Here is an 18,834-nt window from a genome sequence, read left to right as displayed (position 1 = left end):
ATGGTGTAGGAGAGAGGGTTTCATTTACACGGATAATTGGAGCACATTCTGGGGAAGGTGGGACCTGTACAAACAGGACGGTTTGCACCTGAACCAGAGGGGCACTAAATCCTGGGAGGGAAATTTGCATCTGCTCTTCAGAGGGAGGGATTTAAACTAATTTGTCAGGGGGATGGGAAAATGAAGTGTAGTCCAAAAGACAGTGTCGAGAGTTGTGAGGTACTGAGGAAGGTATCAAGGTCACAGGAGTGTACAGATAGACAGGATGGAGGGTTGAAGTGTGTCTACTTCAATGCAAGGAGCATCCGGAATAAGGTGTGTGAACTTGGAGTGTGGATTGGTACTTGGGACTATGATGTTGTGGCCATTACGGAGACATGGTTAGAACAGGGACAGGAATGGCTGTTGGCAGTTCCGGGGTATAGATGTTTCAGTAAGAGTAGGGAAGGTGGTAAAAGTGGTGGAGGAGTGGCACTATTATTCAAAGATAGTTTAACAGCTGCTGAAAGGTATTTCGAGGGGGATCTGCCTACTGAGGTAATATGGACTGAAGTTAGAAATAGGAAAGGATCGGTCACGTTGTTAGGAGTTTTCTATAGGCCCCCAAATAGTAATAGAGATGTGGAGGAGGAAATGGCAAAGCAGATTAAGGATTGGTGTGGAGGTCACAGGGTAGTTATCATGGGTGACTTTAACTTTCCAAATATTGATTGGAACCTTTATAGGTTGAATAGTTTGGATGGGACACTTTTTGTACACTGTGTGCAGGAGGGTTTCCTGACACAATATGTGGATAAGCCGACAAGAGGTGGGACCACATTGGACTTGGTACTGGGTAATGAACTGGGCCAAGTGTGAGATTTGTTTGTGGGAGAGCACTTTGGAGATAGTGACCACAATTCATAAGAACATAAGAAATAGGAGCAGGAGTAGGCCATCTAGCCCTTTGAGCCTGCCCCGCCATTCAATAAGATCATGGCTGATCTGTCGTGGCTCAGTTCCACTTTCCCGCCCTCTCCCCATAACCCTTAATCCCCTCTCTTATCAAGAACCCATCAACCCGCTTCTTAAAAATATTTAGCGAGGTAGCCTCCACCACTTCAACGGGCAGAGAATTCCAGAGATTCACCACCCTTTGAGTGAAGAAGTTCCTCCTCAACTCCGTTCTAAACCGCCTCCCCTTTATCTTGAGGCTGTGCCCCCTAGTCCTATTGTCTTTTTTGAGTGGGAAGAGTCTTTCCACCTCTATCCTATCCATCCCATTCATCATCTTATACGTCTCAATGAGATCTCCCCTCATTCTTCTAAACTCTAACGAGTACATCCTGCATTATTGCAATGGAGAGGGATAGGGTCACTCAGCAGGGCAAGGTTTATAATTGGGGCAGTGGTAATTATGATGTGATTAGGCAAGAATTAGGGAGCATAAGATGGGAACAGAAACTGTCAGGTATGGGCACAAATGAAAAGTGGAACGTTTTCAAGGAACAAATACTGTGTGTCCTTGATAGACATGTCCCTGTCAGGCAGGGAGAAAATGGCCGAGTGAGGGAACCATGGTTCACAAAGGAGGCTGAATGTCTTGTTAAGAGAAAAAAGGAAGCATATGTAAGGGTGAAAAAACAAGGTTCAGTTGGGTCACTCGAGGGTTACAAGTTAGCTAGGAATGAGTTAAAAAAAAGGGCTTAGGAGAGCTAGGAGGGAGCATGAGAAATCCTTGGTGGGTCGGATAAAAGAAAACCCCAAGGCTTTTTACTCTTGTGTGAAATAAAAGACTGACCAGGGTGAGGTTAGGGCCAGTCAAGGATAGTAGTGGGAACTTGTGCATGGAGTCAGAAGAGATAGGTGAGGCATTGAATGAATACTTTTCTTCAGTGTTCACTAAGGAGAGGGGCCATGTTTTTGAGGATGAGTGAGTGATACAGGCTGATAGGATGGAGGAGGTAGATGTATGTGGATAACGAAGGAGGTGAAGGAAAGTGTTAAATTAAAAGCGGAGGAATTTAGAGTAGCTAAGAGTAGTGGGCGAGAAGAGGATTGGGAGAGGTTTAAATGTCAACAAAGATTGACAAAGAAGTTGATAAAGGAGGGTAGGAGAAACTATGAAGCTGGGCTAGCGCTTAATATAAAAAAGGATAGCAAGAGTTTTTATAAATATATAAAAAGGAAGAGGCTGGCTAGGGTGAACGTTGGTCCTTTAGAGGATGAGAAAGGGGATCTAGTGGTAGGGGATGGGGATATGGCTAAGGTATTGAATAACTTTTTTGCTTCTGTCTTCACGGAGGAGGACGTGAATAATTTGCCGGGTGTTAGCGATGGAAAGGTGGTAGGACTGGAGGGTCTTAATGACATTACTGTTACCAGAGAGGCGGTGCTCGACAGACTGGAGGGGCTGATTGTGGACAAGTCCCCAGGACCGGATGGAATGCATCCGAGGGTTCTGAAAGAAGTGGCGGAGGTGATAGTGGATGCCTTGGTGGTTATTTTCCAGACGTCGCTGGATTCCGGGGAAGTGCCGGATGATTGGAAAATGGCTAATGTTACGCTGTTGTTTAAGAAGGGTGCCAGGCAAAAGGCAGGGAATTATCGGCCGGTTAGTTTAACGTCTGTGGTAGGTAAAATGTTGGAATCTGTCATTAAGGAGGAAATTGCGAGACATCTTGAAGGGAATTGCTTGATAGAGCAGACGCAGCACGGTTTCATTAAAGGGAAGTCGTGTCTGACAAATTTGCTGGAGTTCTATGAGGATGTGTCGAAGGGCGGTCGATAGAGGAGAGCCGGTGGATGTGGTCTTTCTGGATTTTCAGAAGGCGCTTGACAAAGTACCTCACAAGAGGTTATTGCAGAAGGTCAGGGGACTTGGAGTTGGGGGTAGGGTGTTAGCGTGGATAGAGGATTGGTTGTCAAATAGGAGGCAGAGAGTGGGGGTCAACGGGTGCTATTCGGATTGGCGGATGGTGACTAGTGGAGTGCCCCAGGGGTCGGTGCTGGGGCCTCAGCTTTTTACCATTTATATAGATGATCTGGAGGAGGGAACCGAGTGTAGGGTGTTGAAATTTGCGGATGACACCAAGATTGGGGGAACGGCAAATTGTGCGGAGGGTGTGGAGAGTCTGCAGAAGGATCTAGATAGGCTGGGCGAATGGGCCAGGAAATGGCAAATGGAATTTAATGTTGGCAAGTGTGAGGTGGTCCACTTTGGTAGGAAGAATGGTAGGAAGGACTGTTACTTACGGGGCGAAAAACTGCAGCAGGCGACGGTGCAGAGGGACCTCGGGGTCCTTGTGCATGAGTCGCAAAAACCCAGCTTGCAGGTGCAGCAGGTGGTCAGGAAGGCGAATGGGATGCTGGCCTTCATAGCGAAGGGGATTGAATATAAAAGTAGGGAGGTCTTGCTGCAGCTGTATAGGGCATTGGTGAGGCCGCAGCTGGAGTACTGTGTGCAGTTTTGGGCGCCGCACCTGCGCAAAGATATTTTGGCCTTGGAGGGAGTGCAGAGGAGGTTTACTAGGCTGATACTGGAGTTGAGGGGGTTGAGCTATGAGGAGAGGCTGAATAAACTAGGCTTGTACTCGTTGGAGTTTAGAAGAATGAGGGGAGATCTCATTGAGACGTATAAGATGATGAATGGGATGGATAGGATAGAGGTGGAGAGACTCTTCCCACTGAAAAAAGACAGTAGGACTAGAGGGCACAGCCTCAAGATAAAGGGGGGGCGTTTTAGAACGGAGTTGAGGAGGAACTTCTTCACTCAAAGGGTGGTGAATCTCTGGAATTCTCTACCCATTGAAGTGGTGGAGGCTGCCTCGCTAAATATTTTCAAGAAGCGGGTTGATGGGTTTTTGATAAGAGAGGGGATTAAGGGTTATGGGGAGAGGGCCGGAAAGTGGAACTGAGCCACGACAGATCAGCCATGATCTTATTGAATGGCGGGGCAGGCTCGAAGGGCCAGATGGCCTACTCCTGCTCCTATTTCTTATGTTCTTATGTTCTGAGGGAAGATGTATTAGCAATTTTGAAAAACCAGAGGGTTGATAAGTCCCCTGGGCCAGATGGGATACATCCTAGGATACTTTGGGAGGCAAGGGATGAGATTGCGGAGCCTTTAGCTTTGATCTTTGGGTCCTCACTGTCCACAGGGATTGTGCCAGAGGACTGGAGAGTGGCGAATGTTGTTTCTCTCTTCAAGAAAGGAAATAGGAATGACCTTGGTAATTATAGGCCAGTTTGTCTTACTTCAGTGGTCAGTAAGTTAATGGAAAAGGTCCTGAGAGATAGGATTTATGACCATTTGGAAAGATGCAGTTTAATCCGGGATAGTCAGCACGGTTTCGTGAGGGGTAAGTCCTGCCTCACAAATTTGATTGAATTGTTTGAGGAGGTAACTAAGTGTGTAGATGAAGGTAGAGCAGTTGATGTTGTATACATGGATTTTAGTAAGGTGTTTGATAAGGTTCCCCATGGTTGGCTCATGAAGAAGGTAAAGAGGTGTGGGATAGAAGGAAATTTGGCCGATTGGATAAGTAACTGGCTGTATCATAGAAGACAGAGGGTGGTGTTGGAAGGAAAATTTTCAGACTGGAGGCCAGTTACCAGCGGTGTACCACAGGGATCAGTGCTGGGCCCTCTGCTATTTGTGATTTTTATCAATGACTTGGAAGAGGGGGCTGAAGGGTGGGTTAGTAAATTTGCTGATGACATCAAGATTGGTGGAGTAATGGACGAGGTGGAGGGCTCTTGCAGGCTGCAAAGAGACATTGATAGGATGCAGAGCTGGGCCGAAAAGTGGCAGATGGAGTTTAACCCTGATAAGTGTGAGGTGATTCATCTTGGTAGGACAAACTTGAATGAGGATTACAGGGTCAACGGCAGGGTTCTGAGGAATGTGAAGGAACAGAGAGATCTTGGGGCTCACATCCACAGATTCTGAAGGTTGCCACTCAAGTGGATAGAGCCGTGAAGAAGGCTTATAGTGTGTTAGCGTTTATTAACAGGGGGTTTGAGTTTAAGAGCTGTGGGGTTATGCTGCAACTATACCGGATGTCGGTGAGACCACATTTGGAATATTGTGTTCAGTTCTGGTCACCTCGCTATAAGAAGGATGTGGAAGCATTGGAGAGAGTGCAGAGGAGATTTACCAGGATGCTGCCTGGTTTGGAGGGTAGGTCTTATGAGGAAAGGTTGAGGGAGCTGGGGCTTTTCTCTTTAGAGCGGAGGAGGATGAGAGACAACTTAATAGAGGTTTATAAGATGATGAGAGGGATTGATAGAGTGGATGTGCAGAGACTATTTCCTTGGGTGGATGCAGCTGCCTCTAGGGGGCATAACTATAAGGTTCATGGTGGGAGATGTCCGAGGTAGGTTCTTTACTCAGAGAGTGGTTGGGGTGTGGAATGCACTGCCTGCTGTGATAGTGGAGTCGGACACTTTCGGAACTTGCAAGTGGTTATTGGATAGGCACATGGAGCATTCCAGAATGATAGGGAGTAGGAGAGACTGATCTTGGGTTTGGACATAGGTCAGCACAACATTGAGGGCTGAAGGGCCTGTACTGTTCTATGTTCTATAGCTCTTGGGGCTAAAGGGATTGAGGGAAATGAGGGGGGAGATCAGGATATTGAATTTGATGATCGAAATGAAAGGCGGAGCAGACAGGTCTGAATGGCCTCCTCCTGCTTCTAGTTTTAGGTGGGTGATTTTGAAGCCGCAAATTTCTGCCTCAGAAAATGGCAGTGCCCGCTTAAAATCCCAAAGCGCAATTCACATTGGTGAGTTTCTGAGTTCTGATTTTACAGGCCCTCTTGCCAGTCGTGTGGTGTGAAACAGGTTGTGGGACTGCAGGAAGCTCACTTTAATACATTAGCGTTCCATTCGTGAGCACCGTCCCGGCTCTTCATGCCATTCGCGAGCACCGTCCCGGCTCTTCATTCCATTCGCGAGCACCGTCCCGGCTCTTCATTCCATTCGCGAGCACTGTCCCGGGTCTTCATTCCATTCGCGAGCACTGTCCCGGCTCTTCATGCCATTCGCGAGCACTGTCCCGGCTCTTCATGCCATTCGCGAGCACTGTCCCGGCTCTTCATTCCATTCGCGAGCACTGTCCCGGCTCTTCATGCCATTCGCGAGCACTGTCCCGGCTCTTCATGCCATTCGCGAGCACTGTCCCGGCTCTTCATTCCATTCGCGAGCACCGTCCCGGCTCTTCATTCCATTCGCGAGCACCGTCCCGGCTCTTCATTCCATTCGCGAGCACTGTCCCGGGTCTTCATTCCATTCGCGAGCACTGTCCCGGCTCTTCATGCCATTCGCGAGCACTGTCCCGGCTCTTCATGCCATTCGCGAGCACTGTCCCGGCTCTTCATTCCATTCGCGAGCACTGTCCCGGCTCTTCATGCCATTCGCGAGCACTGTCCCGGCTCTTCATTCCATTCGCGAGCACTGTCCCGGCTCTTCATTCCATTCGCGAGCACTGTCCCGGCTCTTCATGCCATTCGCGAGCACTGTCCCGGCTCTTCATGCCATTCGTGAGCACTGTCCCGGGTCTTCATTCCATTCGCGAGCACTGTCCCGGCTCTTCATTCCATTCGCGAGCACTGTCCCGGCTCTTCATGCCATTCGCGAGCACTGTCCCGGCTCTTCATGCCATTCGCGAGCACTGTCCCGGCTCTTCATTCCATTCGCGAGCACTGTCCCGGCTCTTCATTCCATTCGCGAGCACTGTCCCGGCTCTTCATGCCATTCGCGAGCACTGTCCCGGCTCTTCATTCCATTCGCGAGCACCGTCCCGGCTCTTCATTCCATTCGCGAGCACTGTCCCGGGTCTTCATTCCATTCGCGAGCACTGTCCCGGCTCTTCATTCCATTCGCGAGCACTGTCCCGGCTCTTCATGCCATTCGCGAGCACTGTCCCGGGTCTTCATTCCATTCGCGAGCACTGTCCCGGGTCTTCATGCCATTCGTGAGCACTGTCCCGGCTCTTCATGCCATTCGCGAGCACTGTCCCGGCTCTTCATGCCATTCGCGAGCACTGTCCCGGCTCTTCATGCCATTCGCGAGCACTGTCCCGGGTCTTCATTCCATTCGTGAGCACCGTCCCGGCTCTTCATGCCATTCGCGAGCACTGTCCCGGCTCTTCATGCCATTCGCGAGCACTGTCCCGGGTCTTCATTCCATTCGCGAGCACTGTCCCGGGTCTTCATTCCATTCGTGAGCACTGTCCCGGCTCTTCATGCCATTCGCGAGCACTGTCCCGGGTCTTCATGCAAGAAACCTCCCACCTAACTCTACGAGCACTTAGCTCACAGCCCTGAACGTTATGATGTGTCAAGTGCTCATCCAGGTACTTTTTAAAGAATGTGAAGCATCCCATCTCCAACACCCTCCCAGACAGCGCATTCCAGACCCTCACTGCCCTCGGGGTAAAAAGGATTTTCCTCATACCCCCCTAAACCTCTTGCCCCTTACCTTGAATCTATGTCCCCTCGTAACATAAGATAAGGTTGTTAAGAAGGCGTACGGTGTCTTGGCGTTTATTGGTAGGGGGATTGAATTTAGGAGTCGCAGTGTAATGTTGCAACTGTACACTACTCTAGTGCGGCCGCACTTGGAGTACTGTGTGCAGTTCTGGTCCCCGCATTACAAGAAGGATGTGGAGGCGTTGGAGAGGGTGCAGAGGAGGTTTACTAGGATGTTGCCTGGTATGGTGGGGAGGTCCTATGAGGAGAGACTGAGGGATTTAGGGTTGTTTTCGTTGGAAAGAAGGCGGCTAAGAGGGGATCTTATTGAAACATATAAGATGATTAGAGGTTTAGATAGGGTGGATAGTGATAGCCTTTTTCCTCGGATGGAGAAAGCTAGCACGAGGGGGCATGGCTTTAAATTAAGGGGGGGTAGCTACAGGACGGATGTCAGGGGTAGGTTCTTTACCCAGCGGGTGGTGAGGGATTGGAATGCCCTGCCTGCTGCAGTTGTAAATGCGTCTAGTTTGGGGGCGTTTAAGAGATCTCTGGATAGGTTTATGGACGAAAAGGGATTGGTATAGGCTAGTGGGTCATTGTTTTTGTAACTGGTCGGCGCAACATCGTGGGCCGAAGGGCCTGTTCTGCGCTGTAATGTTCTATGTTCTATGTTCTATGTAACTGACCCTTCAACAGAGGGGGAACAGCTGTTTCCTTATCCAATCTGTCCATGTCCCTCAATCTCGTATATCTTGATCAGTTCACCCCGTCAGGCTTCTCTGCTCTAATGAAAACAACCCAAGTCTTACCCAACCTCTCTCCATAACTTAAATGTTCCATCCCAGGCAGCATCCTGGTGAATCTCCTCTGCACCCCCTCCAGTGCAATCACATCCTTCCAATAACGTGGCGATCAGAACTGCACACAGTGCTCCAGCTGTGGCCTCATCAAAGTTCTATACAACTCCAACGTGACCTCTCCGCTTTTGTAACCTAAGCCTCGATGGTTAAAGGGGAGTGTCCCATATGCCTTTTTCACCACCCGAGACTAACATTCCATTCTGCCTTCAGAGATCTGTGGACAAACGCACCAAAGTCCCTTTGTTCCAAGGAACTCCCTAGTGTCCTACCATTCATTGAGTACTTTCTTGTCAAATTACTCCTTCCGAAGTGCATCACCTCACACTTTTCAGGGTTCAATTCCATTGGCCACTTATTTGCCCATTTGACCATTCTGTCCATATCTTCTTGGAGCCCAAAACACTCCATCTCACTGTTAAAGACTGGCCAGGTGGTTAAGTTGGCCACAAACTTACTAATCCTATTCCCATATATTCATCATAAGAACATAAGAACTAGGAGCAGGAGTCGTCCATTCGGCCCCTCGAGCCTGCTCCGCCGTTCAATAAGATCATGACTGATCTTTTTGTGGACTCACCTCCACTTACCCACCTGCTCACCATAACCCTTAATCCCTTTCCTGTTCAAAAATCTATCTCTCCTTGCCTTAAAAACATTCAATGAGGAAGCCTCAACTGCTTCACTGGGCAGGGAATTCCACAGATTCACAACCCTTTGTGTGAAGAAGTTCCTCTTCAACTCAGTCCTAAATCTGCTCCCCCTTATTTTGAGGCCACGCCCCCTAGTTCTAGTTTCACCCGCCAGTGGAAACAACTTCCCTGCTTCTATCTTATCTATTCCCTTTATCATCTTATATGTTTCTATAAGGTCTCCCCTCATTCTTCTGAATTCCAATGAGTATAGTCCCAGTCTACTCCGTCTCTCCTCATAAGCCAACCCTCTCAACTCTGGAATCACCCTAGTGAATCTCCTCTGCACCCCCTCCAGTGCCAGTATGTCCTTTCTCAATGTTGTTTATATCAGTAATAAATAATAAGGGGCCCAACACAGATCCCTGTGGTACACCACTGGACACTGGCTTCCAGTCATTAAAGCAGCCTTCCCATCACCTTCTGTCTCCTACAGCTGAGCCAATTTTGAATCCACTTTATCAAATTACCCTGTATCCCATGTGAATTTACCCTCTTTACAAATCTCCTTTGTGGGACCTTGTCAGAGGCTGTGCTGAAATCCATAAAAAAACATCGACTGCGTTACCCACATCTACAAGGGGACATAGGTTGAAGGCAAGGGGCAGGAGGTTTCGGTGGCATGTGAAGAAAAACTTTTTTTTTTTACACAGAGAGTGGTGAAAGTCTAGAAGGCGCTGCCTGGGGAGGTGGTGGGAGCAGGTACAACAGCGACATTTAAGGGGCAACTAGACAAATACATGAATAGGATGGGAATTGAAGGATACAGGCTCTAAGTGCATACAGTTTTAGTTTAGGCAGGCATCATGACTGGTGCAGGCTTAGAGGGCCGAAGGGCCTGTTCTTGTGCTGTACTGTTCTTTGTACACATCTAGTCACCTTCTCAATGGTTTATTCACAAACACATAAATGCACCAAGAACTTTTACAATGTTCTCACTTCTGACTCTAGGATCAGTTCTGGCTACTTAGGCCTGTGGCCTGCTCTAGATCCTTGCATTTATTCACCACTGGGCGATCAGGTCACATGATCCTCCCAATGTACGCCCCTTAAAGGTGCAGCTACCACAAGGGGCCTGCGTTTATCACGGGGTTTAGAGGGCCTGCGTTTATCACGGGGTTTAGAGGGCCTGCGTTTATCACGGGGTTTAGAGGGCCTGCGTTTATCTGACGACAGGTAAGCAATTAAAACTGAGCCAAGTTTTTCAGAACACAGTACCTCAAGTTCCTGATTGTTGGGTTTTCTGGGGGATGCTATCTCCCCTTCACTAAAGGATTTCTCTTCATCTTCCTCATGCAGAATGGAAGAGTTCTGTGAGAGTGACCTTAAAAGAAAGAGTGAATTCTGTCAAGAGAGAGAGAGAGACACAGAGAGAGAGAAAAAAAAGAGAGAAATAGAGTGAAAGAGACAGAGAAAATCAGAGATTTCTCAGACCTTTCCATTGGGGAATGAAGATTTTGCTTACTTAGAAGTGGTTCTCTTCAGCTTGAAGCCTTGGCTGGTACTGTCACACACTCTGTCACATGCTCTGTCCAGCGGAGACAAGGTGCGCACAGAAAGAGTCCGTCCATCCGGCCCAAAGGAAGGTAACGGAGTGGGTGCATGGCCATCTCGAATCAGGTGAATGGGAGGGGCTGACGGTGATGGAATGAGGGGGCCATTCAGCGCTTCCAGCAGTGAGACAGCCTCATATCCCGAGGGAATACGATCAGAGGACTGGGGAAAGAAGGAAATACATTTTATAATCAGTGACCAAACTACCAAATCCAACAGCAAACCCCGGAAGATGCTGGAAATCTGAAACAAAAACAGAAAATGAACAAAGAACAAAGAAAATTCCAGCACAGGAACAGGCCCTTCGGCCCCTCCAAGCCTGTACTGACCATGCTGCCCGACTGAACTAAAACCCCCCACCCTTCCGGGGACCACGTCCCTCTATTCCCATCCCATTCATGTATTTGTCAAGAACCCCTTAAAAGTCACTACCATATCTGCTCCCACTACCTCCCCGGCAATGAGCTCCAGGCACCCACTGCTCTCTGTATAAAAAAATCTGCCTTGTACATCTCCTTTAAACCTTGCCCCTCACCCCTGAAACCTGTGCCCCCTAGTAATTGACTCTTCCACCCTGGGAAAAAGCTTCTGACTGTCCACTCTGTCCATGCCTCTCAAAAAACAAAGAAACAAAATGTTGGAGGCGCTCAGCAGGTCTGGCAGCATCTGTGGAGAGAGAGAGAGACAGAGGCTGGGATTCCCCAGCCCTGCCAATGGCAGGCATCATCATGGGCAGATTGGAAAAGTGAATTAACTTTTGGCCTTGTTCCAAAGTCTATGCTGTCACCATGATGATGCCCACAGCTAGCAGGGTCCTGCCCAGTGTTAATGGCTGGGGGTTTCGGGGCAGTGACAGGGGTTCTGCCTGTTGATTGGAGAGTTGGTGAGAATTGCGGATGGTGCAATTACAAGGTAATCATTTACTCTGACAGTGTCCAGCCTTCCAACCAATCAGGACTCCAGTGAGGGCAGAAACCCCTACTCCAAGACCTGCCAGCCAATCATAGTAGCAGTAACAATCTGGGAATGCTGCTGGATGCCTGGACAGAGTGAAGCAGATTGGGATGGGGATTCCTGGGAAGAGAGACCAGGCAAGGGCTGATGGGAGAGAGGGTTCAGATGCAATGGGAGGGTGACAGCTTTCACTGGGCCGTATGCTTTTCATTGCTGGGTCCCCGATTGGGCACCAAGCAAGAGACTCCCAGCAACCCCAACCCCAACCCCGCCCCTACCCCAACCCCGCCCCTATCCCAACCCCAACCCCGCCCCTACCCCAACCCCGCCCCTACCCCAACCCCAACCCCGCCCCTACCCCAACCCCACCCCTACCCCAACCCCGCCTCAACCCTGCCCCAACCGCAACCCAACCCTGCCCCAACCCCGCCCCTACCCCAACCCCGCCCCATCCCAACCCCGCCCCAACCCTGCCCCAACCGCAACCCAACCCCGCCCCAACCCCGCCCCTACCCCAACCCCGCCCCTACCCTACCCTAACCCCAACCCTGCCCCATCCCAACCCCGCCCCAACCCATCCCCAACCCTGCCCCAACCCCGCCCCATCCCCAACCCCACCTCAACCCTGCCCCAACCCCGCCCCATCCCCAACCCTGCCCCAACCCCGCCCCAACCCATCCCCAACCCATCCCAACCCATCCCCAACCCTGCCCCAACCCTGCCCCAACCCCAACCCAACCCATCCCCAACCCCAACCCTGCCCCAACCCCAACCCAACCCATCCCCAACCCTGCCCCAACCCCAACCCCGCCCCAACCCAACCCATCCCCAACCCCAACCCTGCCCCAACCCCAACCCCGCCCCAACCCCAACCCTGCCCCAACCCCGCCCCAACCCATCCCCAACCCCAACCCATTCCCAACCCCAACCCTGTCCCAACCCCAACCCTGTCCCAACCCCAACCCCGCCCCAACCCCAACCCCGCCCCAACCCCAACCCCGCCCCAACCCCAACCCCGCCCCAACCCCAACCCTGCCCCAACCCCAACCCTGCCCCAACCCATCCCAACCCCAACCCCGCCCCAACCCAACCCCGCCCCAACCCCACTCTGCTTCAATAACTGACACCCACCGAATGATCGTCAGACTCTGAAATCTGGGAAGCAAGGATTGGGTTGTAGCCACTTGGTGTCAGAGGGTCCACTTTCTTCCTCATCGCTCTAATCTGCAGAAGAGCACGGAACGCTGTTAGGAACAAAGAGAGAGAAAGAGAATAGGGTCGATGAACACGCCGGTCACCGTGGGGAACACGCCGGTCACCGTGGGGAACACGCCGGTCACCGTGGGGAACACGGAAGTTCTTACGTAGTCGGCAGATTGGGCAGTTGTTGGCCTGGTACCGCAGCGTATCTGCGCAGGCGTTGCACAGACACAAGTGACGACACGGGAGGATGAGGGTATCTCGAACATCAGAGAGACACACGACACATTCAGCACTGTTATCGCTGAGCTCATCATCAACTCCCTGCACAAGAAGAAAAGAATCATGAGGAACAGACTGCAGAGAAGGGGGATGCTGGGGTGGGGGGGTGAAAAATCGCTGGGGCGTGGGGATGCTGGGGCATGTGGGGGGGGGAAGCTGGGGCACGGGGGGGGAGGGGATGCTGGGGCGTGGCAGGGGGAGGGGACGCTGGGGCACAGGACACGCTGGGGTGGGGCGTGGGGTGGAGGAGTGAAAAGGGGACAGTGAGCGGGAGGATGAGCCAAGGTAGTGAGAGGGAGTGGGGAGGGGACTTTGAGGGGGAGAGTGAGCTGAGCAAAAGGGGGAGGGGTGGGCGGCGGGAGTGGGAGGAGAGAATGCAGATTCTGATTGGGGAAAGACAGTCTGTAGACGGAGGGATGCAGGGTTTGAGTAAGTGTCCCGCCCGACAAACTCCCAGATGTGAAGATTTCTGTAATCCCCTACCTTTGATTGCTGGCAGTTATATTTATTCTCAATGCCATAGATTTCCTGCAGCAGGTAACTAACACCATCGACCTGGGGATGCAGGGAAAAGAGAGAGAAATATTATCATGAATAAAAATAGGATGAGAAACTGCGCATTTGCACCGAGTGGGGGCAAAAGTGAGGCGGAGGGCGAGGGACGGAGGGTGACTCACCACCTGTTTCTGTTTGAGTGGTTTCACTGAGCAGTTACCATCTGCATTCTGTAAGTGAGAAAGAAAGAGTGATAACTCTCACCAACCCTGATATAACTCAATATAACTCACTAATCATCAATTTACAGCAATCCCCACAATAATTATTACTTCTATTTATCTTGTGCTTTAGTGTAATGTCCCATGGTGCTTAACAGGAGGATTATAAAACAATGCGACAAAACCGCATTCATAGATATTAGGGTCAGATGGCCAATGGTTTGGTCAAAGACGTGGGTTTTTGGTGTGTTTTGAAGGAAAAACGTGAGGTAACAAGTTGTAGACAAAAGTCCACAACTTGGGGCTAGGTGACTCAAGGAATAAAAATTGGAGTTAGACCGAAGAGTGGAGTTTGAAGAACACACATCTGACAGGGGTGTAAGGCTGCAGCGGATTGCTGAGTTAGGGAGGGACAAGACCATGGACGTGTTTGAAAGTAAGGATGAGAATTTTAAAATCAGGATGTCACTGGATCCAGAGTCAATGTTAATTAGTGAGCACAGGGGTGATAGGAGAATAGGATTTGCTCAGAATTAAGACATGAACAGTAGAGCTTTGGATAACCTCATGTTTACCTCAGGCAGGTGGTACAGGGGTTAGCATTACTGCCTCACAGTGCCAGGGACCCAAGTTCATTTCCAACCTTGATCACTCCGTGTGGAGTTTGCACATTTTTCCCAGGTCTGCTCCGGTTTCTTCCCACAGTCCATAGATATGCAGATATGGTTGGTTGGCCATGCTAAATTGCTCCTTTGTGCCAGGAGGATTAGCAGAGCAAATACATGAGGTTAGGGGTATAGGATGGGATTGTCTTTGGTGCAGACTCAGTGGGCCAAATGGCCTCCTTCTGTACTGCAAAAGTGAGGATTCAACGATTCTACAGAGAGTAGAATGTGGCTGGTAAAGATTTGAATATATTGGAAAAGTTGAGTCCAGATGCAATAAAGACATGAATGAGGGTTTCACCAGGGGGTATGAAAAGGTGGGGCAAAGAGAGGGGAGGTCAGAGAAGGGCAGTGTGCTGGGGGGCTGCGGGCGAGCAGGTGGGGCGGGGACCGCGGGGCAGTAGTAGGGACGGGGGGGAAAGAGATGGTGGGCAGAAGATGCAACTGAGATTGTCAGTGAATGTGTTAATGACAGTGGACAATAACTAATCTGTAATGATGGTCTATCGTGTGTGATGGGCCGAATGGAGACTGTGTATTAAGTCTGTACCTTGTCGAAGGTGGTCAGCAGCACATGGGAATGTCCAAGATGTTCTGGAGAGGAGACATCAACAAGACTGAGTGAGAGCAGCAGACAACATGGAGCCTGGCCCTCCCCCCCCAACCCCAGAAACCAGCCCCCGTGCCCCCCTCCAACCCCAGAGACGACCTGCCCCCCCATCCCCCCCACCCCCACCCGCCCCTACACCCGTCCCGCCCCCCACCCCCCTGTCCCCACCCCGCCCCCGCCCCCACCCCCCCGCCCCCACCCCCCCCATCACCCCGCCCCCACCCCCCCCATCCCCACCCCCACCACCCCCACCATCCCCGCCCCCACCCCCCCCATCCCCACCCCCACCACCCCGCCCCCACCCCCCCAATCCCCACCCCCACCACCCCGCCCCCACCCCCCCAATCCCCACCCCCACCACCCCGCCCCCACCCCCCCATCCCCACCCCCACCACCCCGCCCCCACCCCCCCATCCCCACCCCCACCACCCCCACCCCCACCACCCCCGTCCCCACCCCACCCCCACCCCGTCCCCACCACCCCGCCAGTCCCCACCCCACCACCCCACCCCCACCCCCCCGCCAGTCCCCACCCCCACCCCCCCGTCCCCCCACCAGTCCCCACCCCCCCGTCCCCCCACCAGTCCCCACCCCCCCGCCCCCCCACCAGTCCTCACCCCCCCACCAGTCCCCACCCCCCCAGTGTGGAAACATGGTCCTTTCCCCGGACAACGAAGCCTCTCTCCCTGCTGACATAGCCCACCCACTGGAGATAAAGCCCTTCCCCTAGATACAGAACCCCTCCCTGATCCCCCAGCTCTGTGTGAGGTTGGGGGCTGGCCTGGGGCCTGGGAGCTGGGGGCCGGGCCTGCCCTGTCAGTGCCAGGGCTCTGGGATTCTTACCCTCTCCTTCATCCACCACAGCGTGAATCACCATCGGGTATACAGTCCGCTCACCATCCAGGACCAACTAGGGGAGACAGAGAGAGAGAGAGAGTCACAGCACCGTGCTGGGGGGGGCGGGGGGGGGGGGGGGTGGAGGCTCTGCCCCTGCCCTGAACCCCCCAGTAAGAAGTCTCTCAACACCAGGTTAAATTCACAACTGACCCCCCAACACCCACACACACCCCTCCCAAGCACACGCAGCCCCTCGTAGGGGGGAAGGGGGTGAGGAGAGGTCGGGGCGGGGGGGGCGGGGTGTCCCTGGGACTAATTTACTGAGACGGAGAAAATCCCCCAAAAAGTATCCTGGACAGAAACCAAATCAATAACTTCAGTTAAAACAACATTCTCTTAATTCCTTCACAGATCGCGGGTATTGTAACCAGCACCAGTTACCCTTCAGAAGGTGGGACTGATCTTTGTATACCAGCTGACTGTCTCACCAAATCACCCACATCGCTGTGGGTTTGGAGTCACATATAATCCAGACAGGGTAAGGATGGCAGGTTCTGTGGTGAAGTCAAAGGTGACTCATTATGACTTCAACAATGAACAATTTATTATTAATATAATATATTAAAAGTCTGCAGACTAACGAAGCTAATACAGCTCTGCTCCCCGCTCTCCGGTTCCAAATGAGGTTCCTCCCTATCCCAGGAGACACCCTCGCTCCCAATGGGCTTGGCTTCCCGTGCAGATTCTCCATAGGGGCTAGCCTGATCACATGACCCTTAAAGGCACCCCCCCCCCGCCCCCAAATCCTGCATCCACACATGAATGAAAACAAAATATTATACACAGGGATGGCACACACACACACACACACACACACACACACACACACACACACACACACACACACACACACACACACACACACACACACCAGGGACACCCCAGCGAAACGTCCATTCACAAGTCAACCAGTCTGAAGGCTGCCAGGTTCTGGCGGAATGTCTCAACTCAACACTGGCTCTTCCAGAGAGTATAGAATCCAGGCTGCAAAAGGCAAACTCAGCAATCTGGGCTGGACATTTCCACATTAACCCTGGATATCTCTGAATCAGTGGCTGGCATGCCCAAATCCACACCCAGATACAACCTTTGGTCTCTGTATCCAGCCCAACTCCCTTGTTCAAGTGATCCATGTGCTTCTTTCACACACTGACCTTGTACTCTTACAATGTATCAGACCAGTTGCATTCTTTCTAAAATACTGCAGGCCACCCATCTCGGTCCACCACAGTCCCGACTAAAGCTAAATCATCAACCTGGAAAACTCTGTACCCTTTTCTCGATGTGGAGATGCTGACATTGGACTGGGGCGAGCACAGTAAGAAAACTCACAACACCAGGTTAAAATCCAGCAGGTTTATTTGGTAGCGTGAGGTACAAGCTTCTGGAGCGCTGCCCCTTCATCAGGTGAGTGGGAATTCTGTCACAAACAGGGTATAAAAAGACAAACTCAATTTACAGAATAATGTAAAGTCCAATAAGTCCTGTTTGTGAACAGAATTCCCACTCACCTGAAGGGGCAGCGCTCCAGAAGCTTGTACCTCGCGCTACCAAATAAACCTGCTGGATTTTAACCTGGTGTTGTGAGATTTCTCACTGTCCTTTTTCCCCAGTCATGGTGTTCTAACTGGGAGGCTTGACTCGCCTCACCCTCACTGACAAAGCAGCAAATATCAAATCCAAACAGGTTTGTAGGTGTCACGCCATTAATAATTCTGCCAGCGTAACCATGGTATTATATTTGGTGTTGTATTTATTATTCAGTAACAAGAAACCTGCCAAACGTAAAGACAGTGGTCAGAGAACTTGCTTTTTCATTGATTTAAACATTTGAACATTTGTACAGATCATTGTGCTGAGCTATGGGAGGCCAGGTGGAAGGAGCTGCGCAAATGAGACAAATACCACTGGACTTGATAAATTCTGGAAACTCCTCTGCTGTAAATGCCATGCTGACGCTAAGACCTCCAGCCCCTACACCCCCTCCCTATCTCTGTAACCTCCTCCAGCCCCTACACCCCCTCCCTATCTCTGTAACCTCCTCCAGCCCCTTACAACCCCTCCCTATCTCTGTAACCTCCTCCAGCCCCTTACAACCCCTCCCTATCTCTGTAACCTCCTCCAGCTCCTACACCCCCTCCCTATCTCTGTAACCTCCTCCAGCCCCCTACACCCCCTCCCTATCTCTGTAACCTCCTCCAGTCCCTTACAACCCCTCCCTATCTCTGTAACCTCCTCCAGCCCCTTACAACCCCTCCCTATCTCTGTAACCTCCTCCAGTTCCGACACCCCCTCCCTATCTCTGTAACCTCCACCAGCGCCCTACACCCCCTCCCTATCTCTGTAACCTCCTCCAGCTCCCTACACCCCCTCCCTATCTCTGTAACCTCCTCCAGTCCCTTACAACCCCTCCCTATCTCTGTAACCTCCTCCAGTCCCTTACAACCCCTCCCTATCTCTGTAACCTCCTCCAGCCCCTACACCCCCTCCCTATCTCTGTAACCTCCTCCAGCTCCTATACCCCCTGAGATCTCAGCAATTCTCTCATTCTTGCCTTTTCTAACCGGAGGTTTGATTTTCCATTATTGCTGGAATAACAGCCAGGAATTTGGAAATCGATGAAAATTCTTACCTCCTCCTCCATCCAGTCAGATGGGTCAATGGTGTGAGAGGGTAAGCAGAACTGTTGGCAAACTCCACGTTTATAATGAACTGTTTCTGATTGGAGCGAGCGATCTTTTGCTGTGTAACTGCAAACATCCAGAGCAAAGGAGCAGCGTAAAGATCCTGGAGTAACACAGACACCCCCCCGCCCCCCCAACTCCCCACCCCACCCATCTCCCCAAACCCCCCACCCCACCCATCCCTCCAAACCCGGCCACGTCCTCCACCCCACCCCCCAAACTCCCCCAAACCCGGTCACCTCCTCCACCCCACCCCCCAAACCCGG

The 18,834-nt window shown here is 51.6% G+C and overlaps 1 protein-coding gene across 2 annotated transcripts in view; it reads right to left on the bottom strand.

Moving 5' to 3' along the window:
* rnf157 (ring finger protein 157) overlaps positions 1-18,834 on the bottom strand; it is a 78,565-nt gene that overhangs the window by 45,480 nt on the left and 14,251 nt on the right. For both annotated transcript variants that reach the window (XM_080184109.1, XM_080184110.1), the window contains exons 5-13: positions 18,517-18,634; positions 15,831-15,897; positions 14,928-14,971; positions 13,674-13,721; positions 13,480-13,551; positions 12,879-13,038; positions 12,646-12,758; positions 10,472-10,722; positions 10,225-10,330 (exon numbers count right to left, since the gene is read on the bottom strand). In XM_080184109.1, the coding sequence (XP_080040235.1) occupies positions 10,225-10,330; positions 10,472-10,722; positions 12,646-12,758; positions 12,879-13,038; positions 13,480-13,551; positions 13,674-13,721; positions 14,928-14,971; positions 15,831-15,897; positions 18,517-18,634 (979 nt within the window). The remainder of the gene's footprint in view (positions 1-10,224; positions 10,331-10,471; positions 10,723-12,645; positions 12,759-12,878; positions 13,039-13,479; positions 13,552-13,673; positions 13,722-14,927; positions 14,972-15,830; positions 15,898-18,516; positions 18,635-18,834) is intronic.

Source organism: Carcharhinus amblyrhynchos, unplaced genomic scaffold (genome assembly GCF_965287045.1).
Source record: "Carcharhinus amblyrhynchos unplaced genomic scaffold, sCarAmb.v2.hapA scaffold_568, whole genome shotgun sequence".
Taxonomy (NCBI): domain Eukaryota; kingdom Metazoa; phylum Chordata; class Chondrichthyes; order Carcharhiniformes; family Carcharhinidae; genus Carcharhinus; species Carcharhinus amblyrhynchos.
Note: the sequence above shows the minus strand (reverse complement) of the source record. Positions and strands in the feature narration are given on the sequence as shown.